This window comes from Limanda limanda, chromosome 2 (genome assembly GCF_963576545.1).
Source record: "Limanda limanda chromosome 2, fLimLim1.1, whole genome shotgun sequence".
Classification (NCBI taxonomy): Eukaryota; Metazoa; Chordata; class Actinopteri; order Pleuronectiformes; family Pleuronectidae; genus Limanda; species Limanda limanda.
In genome coordinates this window covers 17430272-17446331 of record NC_083637.1, presented here as the reverse complement: position 1 = coordinate 17446331, position 16060 = coordinate 17430272, and the positions used below count along the sequence as shown (strand labels likewise).

Genomic DNA, 16060 nt, shown 5'->3' with positions numbered 1-16060 from the left:
CACTGTCTGCAGCGTCCTCTCCCTGTCTTCCTTGGGAAATGACCAACTAGGTCCTTGCGTACATCCAATGGGAGGTTTGCACATCTCTTGGATGGCCTCTTCTGAGCATTCAGAGGGCTTCCTGATGTCACTGACTGTGTTGCTGGGCTCCCTTTGCCTGAAGATGGCCGTCCTCTCTTTGGAGTTTGAAGTGTTGCGTTTACCAGGATAAGAGAGGATGCTAGCTGTGCCTGAAACTGTCTCCTGTTCATTGTCTCTTTGCTAGACACCTGGAGCGCTTTACAGTCCCGCTTGTAGAGCAGCCAGGCATTGATCACAGCGAGGATGATGGTGTGCCAGAAGATGTACATGTACCAGCGACAGGATTTGATGGGGAACTTATATTTGGCTGTAAATGAGTCCAACAAATCCACACCTCCCATGTACTTGTTGTAGGCACCAACAATGTAAGGCCTCTCAACTTCAATGAAGGTTTTGTTGGCTTTGTCCCAGCGTTGAATCTTCTGCACAGGTTCAGGTCCAGCAAAAGGATGACACAAGTGTGACGGCCCTGCTGTCATACCATTTGACAGCACAGATGTTGTGATTCCCCTCCACTCTGACGTCATAGCTTCCTCTCCCCTTTTTCTTCAAGCTCTTCTCGTCTTCAAGGTTACAGTTGGGTAGGCGCACCTGCCTGGCTGTTCCCACGTAATGAATTCCCCGATCAAGGAGCTTCACTAATAATGGAACACAGGTGAAGTAGTTGTCTGCATACAGTTTGTAGTTCTGACCTTCTGGAAGTGTGGAAGCAAGTTTCATCACAACCTCACCTGACAATCCAAGTTCAGATTTGGCTCGTATTCCGTTGACACTGCCTTGGTAGACATCGAAGTCACACATCATGCCAGAGATTCCAGTTCTCACCCACACTTTGAATCCCCATGGGTTTGGCTTGCCTCGCATATATTGCTTGATGCTGCTGAATTTCCCCTTGAAAGGAATCATCATCTCATCCACAGAGTTGTGCTCTTCTGGTACCACCTGCAGGCAAAATCTGTGTTGGGACTGATGAAATCTTTTTTCAGCCAGCGATACCTGTCACGGGGCATGGTGTGTTTCCTTGTTTTTGGCTCGATGTCCACGTAATTATCAGCTGGACAGACCATGGGTGGTTGGTTTTCTTTGTCCACTTCTTTACAGACATCTTCATCGGAGTCTTCATCACTCTCATCTGTGTCACTGATTTCAATCTCAACCTCACTCTCTCCATTTTGGACCAGGTCAATAACATCCTGCACCGTGTATCGCGGCTCTCTCCTTGCTGGTGGCATTCTGAAAATAAAATATCAATTAATTAACATGAATATATGTTTTATATATTGTAGTACATAACCTGAAGGAATAGATAGGGTGGTGGACCAAGTGCTCAGGGTAGAAATGTTTTCCATGCAGACAATACTGTCTGCCTGGTAAGTCGCTTTGGACAAAAGCGTCTGCTAAATTCCCTAAATGTAAATGTAAATGGTTTAATGGCTCTAATTATCATACTAAAAGGAAAACATGCATCCCCCCACTTACATCCACACCCCACATTCAGGAACATTCCTGTCCCCAGAACTGAATTGTTCTATGGACAAAGTCATGGAATTTTAGGTCAGGCTGATCAAATTAACTACATTTTTTAGAGATAAAACTTTTAAATCAATCAAATTTGACCAGAACACAACACAAGGGTATGTATACTATCCATGTATAAAGAAAATACTCTGTTTCAGGCAGTGGTGTAGTGGAGGGAACACAACCTGTTTGAGCCCACTGCAACAAGCCAGCTATTTTGACTACCACATTCACCCAGTGTTGTATAATTGCAACAATTATATAATAAGCTCTAAAAGAAATTTGATGCATCTATTCCACACTAACTACATATGTACATGCTCTAGACATTATAATAACAACCAAAAAAAATATAAAAGACATTTTACTTACATGCATCTGATGAATCCAGTCCAATGAAACCAATAGATGTTGTTCGAAGGAAACCTTGAGAGGTTGTGTGAGTTCATGGCCAGAAGGCGTGACTTATAAACAAATGTACGATCCAATAACATTGTGAGACTGAACAATAGGACCCAATGACTATGTAAATGTGGTAAAAAAACAAGAAAAAAAAAGCCAGATTGTTTTTTAGGATGGTAATTTTACAACAAGGGGTGCTACAGGGTTAATGCTCTTTAACATTTTGAGATTGGGGGCGTTTCGGGCATTTTCACAATTTTTCCAGAGAATTGTTAATGGATTTTGATGAAAATAATCCAGCAAACTTTTTATAGAGAATAATATCTCTGAGTGTGGGCAATTTGGTGCAGTTTGATGTGGATTTGAGGGCAACTTTCTCCTGTTGTTAAATTGAATTATGAACAGTGGAATAAAAGGAAAAACACTCAAAATACAAATACAAATCTGTGATTACTCTCCAATCACAGACAGTTATCTATGATTGTTTAAGAATGTATGAGAACTATGTTGCTTCATAAACTCAGAAAAAGGTTTAAATGTTTGAATAGATTAAAATATTGCAAGAACAATATGTTTATGATCGTGACATCATGGGCCTCTGTGCAGAGCTGGCAGCACATCAGGAGCTGAACTGTGTCTCCCTTCTCAGCCGTTGAAGTTGGCCACTGGCACAGAAAAAAGAAAAAAATAAACAGAATAGGCATTGTACCACAAGAGCACAGACATCAGCAAACTGTGCCGCACCTTACCCACGATCGGCAACACAACAGGGCCCTCATTCATGCCGAGTTTCAGTCCAGTTATCTGTGTGACCTTTGAGAGGCTTTTCATTGTGCGTACATTCCACTGTTCAGTTATTTATAAATGCCCTTGATGAATCACCTTGAAGACGCACTGCCCACTTGAGGGTTTGAGCAACGCGATCAACAGGAACCACTCGGATTTGCCTCAAAAGGTCAAATACAGCAGATCATTATGTTGTTAAAATTATTTAATAGAGATGATCATTAGCCATCCTAGCTAGCACAAATCCCTCAATTTTGTGTCTGCTCAGGTGTTAAAAATGCCAAAAACTATTTCATGGTCATAGCAAGAATTTTACACTTGCTGATTTCAAGATTTTATGTAAATTCAAACTTTCGACACCAGAGGTTTCTGACACTTGATTGGTGACTATTCAAAAATACATTTTCGTTTCACCACTGATTAGTTACACTTCATTTTATCTTATGAAAGTGGAGATATAATCTAGCATCTCAAGATCCACAGATTTATCTTGTGATCCGTTAAGACTGAGCACAGCAAATTACATTACCTAGAAATGTTGATAATATAAAATGTAAACTACTATTAAGTTTATTAAATCCCCAAATTACCAGAATTACATACAGCAATGACCACAGTAGTATTAGTAGTAGCCACATTGTTGTCGCTCCAAAAACACAGTACAGCTAAATACAGGATACTTTACAAAATCCACACTACGACCTCACAACTTCAAGTTCATGACTTTATTTTGTGCTTTCATCTTCAAATAGCAAAGTGAAAAACTCTCACTTTCATTTTAAAAGGATTTATATAAATAACATTTCAACAAATCACAATAAATGTCACCATTTACAAAGTGACAGGAACATTCAGTCCTATACCAACAATAAATAAGGAGTAAATTCAAAGTCTAAGTTCATGTAGTTAAGAGACACAACTATGCAAAGCAATCAGGGTGCACCATGTCAAGTTTGTTAAATTAAAAAAACAAATAAATGGTATCAACTGTTACAATTCTTACACAATGGAAATAATGTAATAACAACAAAACACTGAGGGAAAACCAACTACAGATGTGCACTCCCAGTTAATAGGGAAAAACAGAGATATAAGGTGCCTAAACTGCACTGTGCAAAAGAGGTGTCTACTGTATGTAGCCACCCGTCAACTGAAAATAAGCTGCCAAGACAATATGTCCTGTGTCACATATTAATGCTGAACCACTATGAACAAAACATTAATCCTTTACACAGCAATGAATTCAAGTCACCAGGTTTGAAGCAAAAACAAAACGTGAGGTTATGGTGACCCGGAGGGGACCCGGCACCACAGACTGCCTAACGATGTATATGAGCGAAAACTAGGTCAATCATATCGGGCTCGCCGGAAGCTCGGGCCACGTCTATCGCAGTCTGCCCGCTTAAGTTGGCGTGCCTCAGGTCGGACCGTGGTGCCAAGAACTCCACAACATCCCGGTGGCCTTGCCGGATGGCAATGTGAATAGGCAAGGTGCCGCTCTGGTCCGGGATGTTTACCGAAGCACCGTGCTCCACCAGAGCCAGCACAGTGTCCAGGAAGCCCGTGCGAGCTGCGTCGTGGACGGGCGCTATCCCGTGTCTGTCCTGGACGTTGGGTTCTGCTCCTTTTTCCAACAGCAAACAGGCGATTTTGGTGTTCCCCATCATCATCACCTGGTGAAAACATAAGGAGACACATAGTGAATTGAACACATATGGGGACTCTCAAACACAGAGGCGTTTTAAACATTTCATTTAAAGATTTTTGAATAAAAGTCAAACTTGCGTCCTAAAGTAACTCTCATGAAAAAAAGTCAAACAGGATCTGGTAAAACTTTAAAACGGCATTAGTGAACCTGCAGGACAGGAATGAGAAAAGTGGCCTTTTTATGAAAAATGCATCTCTTTACTGTCAGGTTCATCTGGGGGAAATAAAGACTAAAATAAAAACAGCTTTAATGAAAGTTATCATGTTTTGTGTCAGGTTAGAGAGGAGGGGATTCAAATTTAAAATAATTATGGAGGATGTAGTTTCTGGTGCTGATATTATATATTGCATTACACTATTTAGTGGAGATGAAACAAGGACTGGTCAAATATGAACGCAAAATGTCAAACAATTTCTGGATCCATCTTCTCAAATGTGACAATCGGCGGCTTTTCTCTTTGTTGTGACTTAAACAGCTTCAGGTTTCGAACTGGTGACTGAGCCAAAAACAAGCAGGTGAAAGGCTAATCTTTCCCCATTTGTGATATTTTAATTGACTAAATGTTTAATGAAATAAAATCTATCAATAAATAATGCTTGAGTGCAGCCTTTACATTTAGCACACTCTTTCTGATATAGTTTGACACAACATTGGAAGCACCTATAAATTGAACAGTGCAATCCCACAGCAACACAAAATGCAAAATGAAACTCAACTGAAGACTGAACTTAATCAGGTGCCAACAGTGTCTTTATATCAATGTACATATTGTATACATTTCATAGTTTCTATTATTTTTTATATATTTTTAAATCTTTATATGCTTATTTTGTTACTCCCCTGGAATAAATACAGCATTTCTGATTCTGATATCGAGTTGTACCAAGTCAAAACTAAAACTATGCCACTGTTTCCAGATAATTTGTGGTATTCTCAGGGACTTTGGTACGATGACTTGATTCCAATACACGGCGCAATAACAGGTGATAGTGTTCAGATCAGACTTCACACAGGACATGAACCGTGCGTGGGGAGGAGACGGATCGAGTCTGTGCCTGACGAACTCTCTGGTCTAACGGGTCTCCACACCCCACGTATCAGTGCAGTGGAACCCGGGGACCGGTCCTCACCTGCAGCGCGGTCCGGCCGAACTCGTTGACAGTGTCGGGATGCACCCCGCTCTCCTCCAGGATCCTCCGCACCTCGGTCGTGCTCCCCCGGGCTGCTGCCGCCGTCAGGTCCTCGCCGGGTTCCGTCGGACACCGCACCATGATGCCGTCTGCTGCTGCTGCCTGCCCGGGGGGGGGAGAGCAACATGTCGGGTTAACGCCACCGACACAACAACAAAGGGCTGCCCGTGTTGACAGCTGAGCGTCCGGGGAGCAGCTAGCTACAGCGTCCGGCTAACGCTAGCTTCGGTTCCCCGCTGACGCCATGTTATCTGGCGGTGCTAGCTTTTTGCTCCACCGGGTCGGGTGTTCCGAGCAGCCCGGTCCGCCTGCACACACACCGCCTCGGGTGAACCGTGGTTTCCACCGGGGGATCCGCGGCTCGGCGGAGGGTCACGGACAGATAGCATCCCGGCTAACCGCTAGCATCGTTAAAGGGGGAAACACTGGAGCTCGCACACGTACCTGCTTCGGTTCGAGATCCGCCGCGTCGCAGAGGTCGAGTCCCGCTCTTTCTGGAGTCCGTTGAGGTGAATTTTTAAATGGAATCCCAGCAAGCGAAGTTTATCAACATTAGAAAATACATTTGCGCGGTGAGATCCACACTGCGGCGTCTCCAGACTACAATTTACAAACATTGGGGGAGAACGCACGCTGGCCAATCAGCGCTCGCCGAGAGGGCGTGGCTCTTCCATATACGGTCAAAGCGGCGGGGCCACAACTCGGTTACTACACTATCACCGTGGCAACAGCTGCGGTCGGCCAATCAGAGCCCGCGGCGTAGAAAGCGGGCGATTTGTATACGTTGCTGTCTTCAGAAGGCAGTTCATTCACATTTCTGACCTTTGCTTGTGTTTGTACGGAGGCAAGTGGAGAAAAAAGGCGGTTCCAGTTTTTAATTTTAGGCGGAATTTTAGTGATGTGATTGCACAATGTGTTTCTACAGAATGAGGGCGTGACCTGCCCTCATCCGGAGCTGCAAGCTTGTGACAGAAACAAAAGGAGGAGCAGGTTACACACAAATAGATTAAAATGGGATCATTTGATTAAAGTATTTAAATAATTAGCAGTGGTCCCATAATAGACACATTAAAATCAAGCTGCACACAGACTTCAAAAACAAATAGGCATTACAAAGAGCCGGTGAAATTTTAGAGACATTCTTTCAGTCCAGTTAAAGTGATCATTGACGCTCCCTCAGGAAGTGAGTAAACCACAGCAGTGTAGTCCCTCAGGCTTCAAATGTTGGTCCTGAGCTGGTAATCTAAATAAAAAGGGAACAGATATTAGCTGCAGGTTATATGTGATCATATATGTATAGACCACCACTTGCCTAAAAAGAAAAGTGTGTTTTAAAAATGTCTCAAGGCCTGATGAAAAATGTAATATTTACCTCCACTCTGTGTGATGTAGCGCACCCAGGGCAAAGCCTGGTAACCACTTTTTTCTATGATCTTCATGTATCGCACCTGAGGAAATAGAGTGAATCACACAGAGACAACGTGTTGAGGCAAGAAACATAGATTTGCATCATCAAATCAAATCCAATTACCTAGAATAGCCACGCAATATCAGCTCTTACTGGAGCAGACTTGACTTTTCACAGTCTGTGAACTAGACGCCCTATGCAGAGCTGTTATTCACTGAGGCGATGGTTAGAGCTTTCTAAAGCTGCTTTCAGACATGTAATGAACTCCTGATAATCTCCTGACATTTTGTTCGGAGGGGCTGTGTCTAAGATCATAAATGTCTGATTGAGACCCTCCAGACTTTCTCCTGAGTTTTTCCCCCTGCCAGCCCTCTAGTAAAACTCAGGTGAACGTCTGAATCAGCTCATGACTAACCGCGAACAAGTACCGACAAATGTTAAAATATTAAAAAAACCAAGACAGAAAAATGCAATGGACAAAAAATAATGTCTGTCTCCAATTGTGCAGACATTCTTCCGAGGTCATGTCTGAAAACAAGTTAATTGTCCAAATCCACATAAGCAAGATACAGTATATGAAGCTCTGATCCCGAATAAACGTGTTTCACGGAATATATTCTTTTTAAGGCATTAAATAAGACACTAACTAAAACCTATCTGAACACATACCTGTATTCCCGAGACTGTGAAGTATGGGATTTCAAATTTGACAGTAATCGGAGGTTTGCCCTCAAGCTCCTCATTTTCCACACTGGGCAAACCGAAATGAGCTCTCATTAGAAACTCTTTACCTCCCTGGTTAGATGAATGCACACAGAGACGAAGGGATTAGATACATACTGAGAGATACACAGACAGGCAGAAAGACACAATGAGAGATTAATCAAATAAAACAAGTCAACATTTGATCTGAATGTCAGCAAACATTGAGCATATATATATAATTTGAAAATTAAGACAAAGCTATGCATTTCTTACAGGGAAAGACTTGATGGTCCACACCACCATGTTCTTCTCGGGCACATACTTGGCGCTGCCTGTGCTGGTTTTGAACTTGGGCGAGTCGGCATCACTGGGAACAGGGACCCTCACCTCCACATTATTTGCCACAGACTGTTTTTTAAATTGTCCCTTTGCCTAAAAACACAAAACAACATTGCAGGATAGGTTAAGGAATACTCCTCCTCACTGTGGTCTCAGGCCAGTGATCACTTGGTATTAACAAAAACTGGAGACACAAGACATGACAGAACTATTTCTTTTGCTCTGTTCCATGTTCTTTAAACAGATTTTATAGAAGTTTACAGAGTGCATATTTCCGTCACTGACACAAAATGTGTATTAAAGTACTGCATGTAATTCTGTTGCCTGTGTAGTAAAACATACAGTTGGTCAGTAGTACCTTCACCATGATTTCCACTCTACTGTGAGAGAACTTCTCTATAACTGACTCGATCCATATCAGAGGCTTCACCTGTGAGAGACAAAAGACGGCGTCTAATTATACAAATTATTTAACAATTGAAACAATGTGACAGTGTTTTTTTTTGTTCATATGCAAATCAATCAGTAAACATGACAATTTAAACCATTCATTTACATGCAAACTAATATCAGGCTCAAATATGAAGCTTAAAGAGTCTCCATTAGCTATACCACTTATCCTTTGTGGGTTGCATTTCACAAATCCTGTATATTTGCTCAAGTACTGTAATATTTAACTTTTAAATTTAATATCTGTTTATTGATTAGTTATACTTATTTTATATGACATTTTCATGCAAATTTCACATCAGGGGATCAATAAAGTATTTTTAAAATATTTTTCTCTCTTATATATTACCACGCTGCTCTAACATGCAGAAAATGACACTGATTCAATCACTAACATTTAAGCTGAATTAAATAATTTTCAGTTCTCTGGGTTTCATACAACAATGAAGCCTATGAGGCTTAAATTACATAAATGCAAAAACTAACATGCGTATTGATGCGGTAGGACATGAGCTCAGACTCCCCGTCTGGAGGGATGAAGGAGATTGTGCGATCACTGTCGAACCGTGAGAGACGGACACACTGGTGGAATTTAACATCTTCCATCACCACCGTCTTCCCCTTGTCACCTGAACATAAAAACAACACAGGTAGTGCTCATTAATTTAAACCAAACTTAAACAGATTGATGGGCGACATATCTTCATATACAAGTGGACTAGCAGACAGATAACGTTAATCAGGAGCCGTCCACGTATACGTACGTCCTGTGAGGGCGAAGAGCACCCGGTCGTTGAGGCCGAGGCGCAGCTCAGGCATTCCAGACAACATGGTTTTCAGCTTGATGCTGCCCACAATGTCACTGCTCATCACACTGCCGTTAGCGTTCACCTTAACAAACAACACACAGTGATCAACAAATTCTGAAATAATGTTCTAATTGAATAAACGATTATTACCTGCTTTATTAAACAGGCAGAGATATTAAGCTCAACAAACAGCAGAGAATTCAGTATCACAGAAAACATGCAATCAGTTAATCTTCTGCAAATAAAGTGACACAAAAACACTAATACTATGTGCACAAGTATAAAGGATTAATAACTAACAGCTAATGGTTGGAGTATGACATACAAAATAAAACAATTATACCAAAGAGGTACTTCAGAGCATATTACATACTGGTATAATATAACAATAGTGTGTTCGGTATGCCCTAACTAAATTATTTATCTGTTGATTGATTAGATACAGTTCTCATGAATCAACAGACAAAACACTATAAATGAGTCATGTATAAAAAGATAACCCATGATAAAACACTATAGCTGTAAAAAACAAACAAATAACATAATAAAATAGAATGCAACAGTCAGACACATTAAAAAGCCACAGATGCACATGTAAACATAATCGCATAAGATGAAGTGGAATAGCTTTTCTTTAAGCGATAAGAGTTTGTATTCATGTTCGATAATTACTGCTGTTTAAATCAACAGGTAAACTACTATAATAGTTGGTAGCTCTGACAAGTGGTGATTGTAGTTGTTACCCTTCCGCTACAGACATATAAAATAAAATAACTACACAACAGCTCAAACGTGCAGCGCTCCTGACAACTATTCTTGTATTTAGTAAATATAAAAGGGGAACAGATGCCAGTTACGCCACGATGACCGAGCACAATAACAAGATCCTTATCTGGCCTTACCAGCACGTTGATGGATTCAATGACGTCGATAAACACCTCGTTCTTCTTGTATCTGATGCCCTCTGACCTCCAGGAGACGGCATTGGTGACGGTGGTCGGCACCTTGGTCTTTGCCACCTCGAGCTTGGTGCCTTCCTGTGTAATGTATCTGCAGGGCATGACGTAAGAAAGAGACAGTCAGTTATAATTCAGCACCACACTCAACGTAATGTGATGTAATTAATATACACATCATGCTTATATGTCAGTATGTGCGTCAGCGTGCTTGTAGGTGAGTCTTACTCCTGGAGGATCTTGCTGTCAGTAGTCTGGGGGAATCCAAAATCCATCAGTTCATCCAGCAGCTCGTAGACGACCACAAAGTTGTCCTGAATGCTCTCCTCCTCCAGCTCTTTGAAATACTCTGTGAACACCTGAACGATCCGCACAACACACATCAGCCTTAGCCCACTCAGAATAATCACTACACCAGCTTTCAACATACTGTAAACGCAAATCTACTCTTGGAAACCAGATGCATAACAAACATTTGAATAGTACGTCACCACTAAATGCGTTGCATGCATCACTCACCTCGACTAGTTTGTAGAGAAAGGAGTACACCAGGGAGGCGTTGGAGTTCTTGTTCGTAGTGGCCACCACTGTGCAGACATCAGGTCAAGGAGTCCTCCACACATTCAGGTTTTGATACAGTCATAATCGCTGTAATATGTAAGCTGGAAGCCTTAAGTTATTTATCCTTAAAGCAAAACAATGACTTGGAATATAGATTAATTGTGCTACTCTCATTCCCACTTGTCCAAACCACTGTTCTTGCTCCATGTAATCTCTTTCATGAGCGAGTGTCTTCCGTGAGAATTGTGTAACTGACCGATGACTGAAAAAAAGTCCAACAGAATTTATCACCTGGCTACAGAGGGCGCTGTTGCACGGTAAAGATGTGATAGTTTTGCTTTAAGTTGAACGTAAAGTCACTATCAGTAATTCACTATTAATACATAAATCAATAGCATGTGCCATATGAATGAAATTCAGTTGAATGTGTTTGATGACATGATCTGGTACAAAGCTGACTAGAATCCTCTGCCTATCATGACTCCGTCCCCGCAGTAACAACGTCCACCACAAGGATACGGTAAAGGTTGCTGTGTTTGATCCACATGAAGTGAACTTTGCCGTGTGACATCACAGGACAGATGAGCCCATCCTCTTCAGTTTGCATGAGTAGAGGCATGAAGTGGTCGACCTCCGCCATGTCCACATCGCCTTTGTAGTTTCGACAAATCAGCACCTGAGCGGGGAGAGTAACACAACATGATTATCAGACAATAACTGACCCCAAACATTTTGACATCAGACCTGAGAGGAATGCTGTTTTCAACAAGGCTGGGCTGACATTTTATCTAAGTGTATGTCTAAAAATAATATTTATATTTTTATATATTGCTGACATTTTAAATCACATTATGGCAACATTCACTCTCCTTCTTTTGAGGTGATCGTTGGTAAAAGATATTATAACCTCACTGGTCTCATTATCAGCCACCAATAAATAAAGAGAAGAGGATGAGAGAGATAAGACGTTTTTATCTTTGCCAAGAAGGGTATGACTTCTCACCAGTTTATTTGTTTGTTTGTTTGTTTGTTTGTTAGCATGATGTTGCAGAAACTACTGAACCAATTACCACACAAATTGGTGTAAGGATGTGCTATGGGTCAGAGAAGAACACGTTCACTTTTGGTGAAGATCTAGATCAGAAGGTGGATCCAGAATATTCTTTTTTTCATTAACATTGCATTTTTGTAACAATGAAATTGGTTTCTCAGAGACTAATGCAGACATGTTTATAGGACTGATATTTATGAGTGTGAGAAATAGAATACAAATTTGGATCTAGTGATTTTAAATGGGATTTCATAAGAGGAAAGTTGGACCCTGGTGGAGATATGAACTGTACCGAGTGCTATTCCAGTTAATAAAGTTTGTTTCAAAAAACTGCTGAAAGTAACAAGGGAGCAGCAAAGTGTTGGGATCATGTCACATCAGGTGTTGTTGTACTACTCCCACACCCTGAAATCAAACACTAAAACATCGGAAACCATGTGCTCCTCCACAACTATCAGTGACAACAGCTTAAGTGTCCGTTTACATTTTCTACAAAACTCACTGTCTGCGACAAAAACACGATGGAGAAACACGGCTTCCAATACTGCACTTCTAGCAAAATGAGAGAAATTCATTTTAACAATCTTCTTCGAATACACCTGTTCAGGAGCTGAGCCAGTCACAATGATGCACTTGTTTTGTCCCTGTTCCTACTCTTCAATATTTTACTCATCTTTAAATCTCTATGATGGAGCTGCTGACAACAGACATAGAACAGACATGATAGAGTCATACAACCCTGCGAGACCCCTGAGATCCCTGGGGAGTGGTCTGCTTGCGGTATCCAGGGCAAAATCCAAACATGGAGAAGCAGCTTTTTAGTCACTATATGCAGCACAGTGCTGGGGCCCAGCCATTGCAATTTTTAAAACCAGATTGGAAACTTTTTAATTCCTGGGGCCTGAAACTGGACTATTTTATCTATATGTTGTCCCTGTGCTGTATATAATGTCCCTGTACATCACTTTGCATGTATGGAAGATGCTTTATAAATAAAACTGCCTTACCTTTTGTGGAGACCTTTGTAACCTGATACCTAAATATTATCACTAAATTTAAATCCAGCAATTAGCCCCTGACTGACATGATTAACCCTGTAATTGCAATTGGTAAACCTCACATTTATAAAGCAATTCCTCCGCAAAATATGATGAGTTTATGATTTAATTGAATTTGTAATTGGATTCATCTTCCCTAACCAAAAACATTTTTTTAAAATTTATTTTATATTCTCTGATGCTGGATGTCAGTTTTTGACATGTTATCATTCTTCATATATCATATATTTATATTTTTTGGGGGATAAATAATGAAACCTGTTTGTTTTTTTGTTATTTGACTGACATTTAATTTAATTTGATCCATATTCTATCTGAACTGTTTTGTCTTTTCATGGCTGATTGTCTATGTTCTGCATGTCGTGGCAAATAAGTTGACAAAAAAGAAAACCCCAAAACCACACAACAAACAAACGCAACACACACACACAACACAGTCACACACACGGAAGTGAAGAGGAAGGGGCCAATGAATGAGCTCTTCATTAATCTTTAACGACGCTGATGCCATTAATGTTTAACAGTTAAAGCAACAGTGACAAACTCGTTCTACACACTCAGAGCTTTAGTGCACTTGTACAAGTTGTGTGTTTTTCCAAACAGGGAAATAATAAAGTGAACAAGTGTGTGTGGGTCTCCACTGAGCTCCTTCCTTACCTTCCCCTTCAGATCCAGGATGAATATCGCTGAGGCGGACATCGTGCTCGAACCCGCCGCGGCCCTGCGAGCACACAAGCGCACAAACCTGAAGCTCAACCGGAGGCTCCACTGGTGTCACTGGGAATTCTCCATCCACGCTACACACACACGCACCGACCCGAGCTGCTCGACGCGGACCAGACCCTGACTTTTTCCTGGAGGTGCCGTGACGTCACCGCAGGCAGGTGAAACATTCACCTGAGCAGGTACGGGAGGGGCAGGGGGGATGGGGGAGGGGAGGTTGGTGTGATGATCCGGTCTATCCGCGAGGGGGCGCTGAAGACACACAGATCAGAGGAACCTGTACCATTTCAAGCTCGCCTTGACTTCCGGGTACTTTTTTATTCCACAGTATTTATCCAACAGGTCAACTTACCCTTCAACATGTAGATACAAAGATACATATATACATAAAAATACATATTCATATATATATACATACACATTTATACATTAAAGTATTTATATGTTTTATATTAGTATTCTTTCTTCTTTTTGATTATATCTCTCCCCCTTGGGCCAAGACATCGAACAAATATTGATTTATTTCCTCTGATCCACATTCTGAATGCACATGCAAAACAATAAAAATATCTGAAATATCTAAAAGATACTTATATTACATGTCCTTTATAAACTATGAACACAGTCCTTTTCTTCATGGACCTGTCCTGGGCTTTTGGATGACAAAGAAAATGTTTATTCAGCACTAATTTAAACCTTTAGATATATGTATACCTTCTCATGTTTTTTTATTCTTCACTGGATTCTGCTCTAGTTTCCTGAGGTGACCTGAAGACCTTTGGCCTCAGAGCTGTCGAAACACTTTCTGGTCACATACCTCAGGAACCTCTTGAGCCATAAAGCTTGCTCTACAAGATATCCACGTTTTACCAGCTCCCCCCGTCTTTAAAGCTCTTGGTGTGGTATTATGCCCCAGATCCTAGTTTCCATTCATATTCCCTTGTCTGCTTCTTATCTGCCTCATGTAGGAAGGCAGTGACTTAGAAAAACATACTGTCATAACATAGGCGTGTAAATGTGTGCTGTTGAGAGCCAGATGGAGATCAGTCTTTTCCAGTATCTCACTCCTTTTGTCCATAGAGCGCTGGTTCTCCTTATCAGATCACTGTTTTTCTAATGAGATATCATAGCTATATAAATGTGAAAGCCACACCTTAGACGTGTGTTCACACAGGATGTGAGCTGTAGTAAGACCTTTCTGAAGGATCAACATGTCACACACACTTTTTTAATGACGCCACTTCCTAGGATTTGTTCCTTTTCCAGTCGAGGTTAGTATCTACAAATATTTGGGTGTTAAACATCAGCCTGACAATGCAGCTCAGTCTGTGACTACAGAAGGAGCCTTTTTCTACAGTTTAAACATTCTTTGAGTCTGTTGAGGTCTCTTCAAAGACAATCATCACTTTGAATTCATCATGAGAAAGACAACTATGAGCTGTACTCGCTGTCAAGCGCTCTATTGTTGAGAGTGAAAACACACTGTCAGGGTCAGACGAGTTGAGCGCAGCACGGTGGATCAGAATGAAAGAGATATTAGTGAGAGACCTCATGTGATAGGTGCTGTGATAATGGATGTAAGTGATAGTTTTGGCATTGATGCAATGTACCCGACAGGGATCCTCGTGACCTTTCAGCACCTACCCATCTAGATAGATAGATAGATAGATAGATAGATAGATAGATAGATAGATAGATAGATAGATAGATAGATAGATAGATAGATAGATAGATAGATAGATAGATAGATAGATAGATAGATAGATAGATAGATAGATAGATAGATAGATAGATAGATAGATAGATAGATAGATAGATAGATAGATAGATAGATAGATAGATAGATAGATAGATAGATAGATAGATAGATAGATAGATAGATAGATAGATAGACAACAGAATATCATCTGGCTGTTACACTGCATGTATCAGTTGTACATCCACCTGACTCGTGCAGCCACAGATGCTGCAGTGGTTCCGCCCTGGGTTGTCAGGCAGAGACCAAACAGGCTGTTGCTGTTACCTTATCATGGGGACATAACATCTATCCTCCATCCACCCTCCTCCCCTCCCACTCCTCCTCCACTGTCAATTATCGAGGACACTCCCCTTTGCTTACGAGTCGGTGGTGTGAGATGCAGCTCCACCCCTTGGGTACCAGCGGGCCAATAGAGGATGGCATCGCTGTGTAAATAGTGATGAGGATAAGGTTGTCAGAGCATAGCTGGAGGCAGGTGTCACTTGTCACCTGAGCCTCGGGTGTATTTGCCTTTTGCCTCATGGGCTAAGCAAATTACCACACAGTGATACCCAGG

General features: G+C 41.2%; 2 protein-coding genes across 3 annotated transcripts; both read right to left on the bottom strand.

Moving 5' to 3' along the window:
- Positions 1-3695: 3695 nt before the first annotated feature.
- On the bottom strand, positions 3696-5766 carry cdkn2d (cyclin-dependent kinase inhibitor 2D (p19, inhibits CDK4)). The gene is made up of 2 exons (XM_061094279.1): positions 5626-5766; positions 3696-4460 (listed from the first exon to the last, which is right to left on the bottom strand). The coding sequence occupies exons 1-2, from the start codon at positions 5764-5766 to the stop codon at positions 4107-4109; spliced, it is 495 nt and encodes a 164-aa protein (XP_060950262.1). The 3' UTR covers positions 3696-4106.
- Positions 5767-6545: 779 nt separating this feature from the next.
- On the bottom strand, positions 6546-13883 carry ap1m2 (adaptor related protein complex 1 subunit mu 2). 2 transcript variants are annotated; one of them, XM_061083601.1, is made up of 13 exons: positions 13836-13883; positions 13680-13743; positions 11433-11589; positions 10872-10939; positions 10581-10711; positions 10299-10446; positions 9352-9478; positions 9074-9216; positions 8496-8567; positions 8072-8230; positions 7763-7888; positions 7058-7133; positions 6546-6928 (listed from the first exon to the last, which is right to left on the bottom strand). In XM_061083601.1, the coding sequence occupies exons 2-13, from the start codon at positions 13719-13721 to the stop codon at positions 6903-6905; spliced, it is 1275 nt and encodes a 424-aa protein (XP_060939584.1). In that variant the 5' UTR covers positions 13722-13743; positions 13836-13883; the 3' UTR covers positions 6546-6902. The 2 variants fall into 2 exon arrangements, with proteins under 2 accessions (XP_060939584.1, XP_060939589.1); XM_061083606.1 differs by having other exon boundaries at positions 13840-13861.
- Between the last annotated feature and the right edge of the window lie 2177 nt (positions 13884-16060).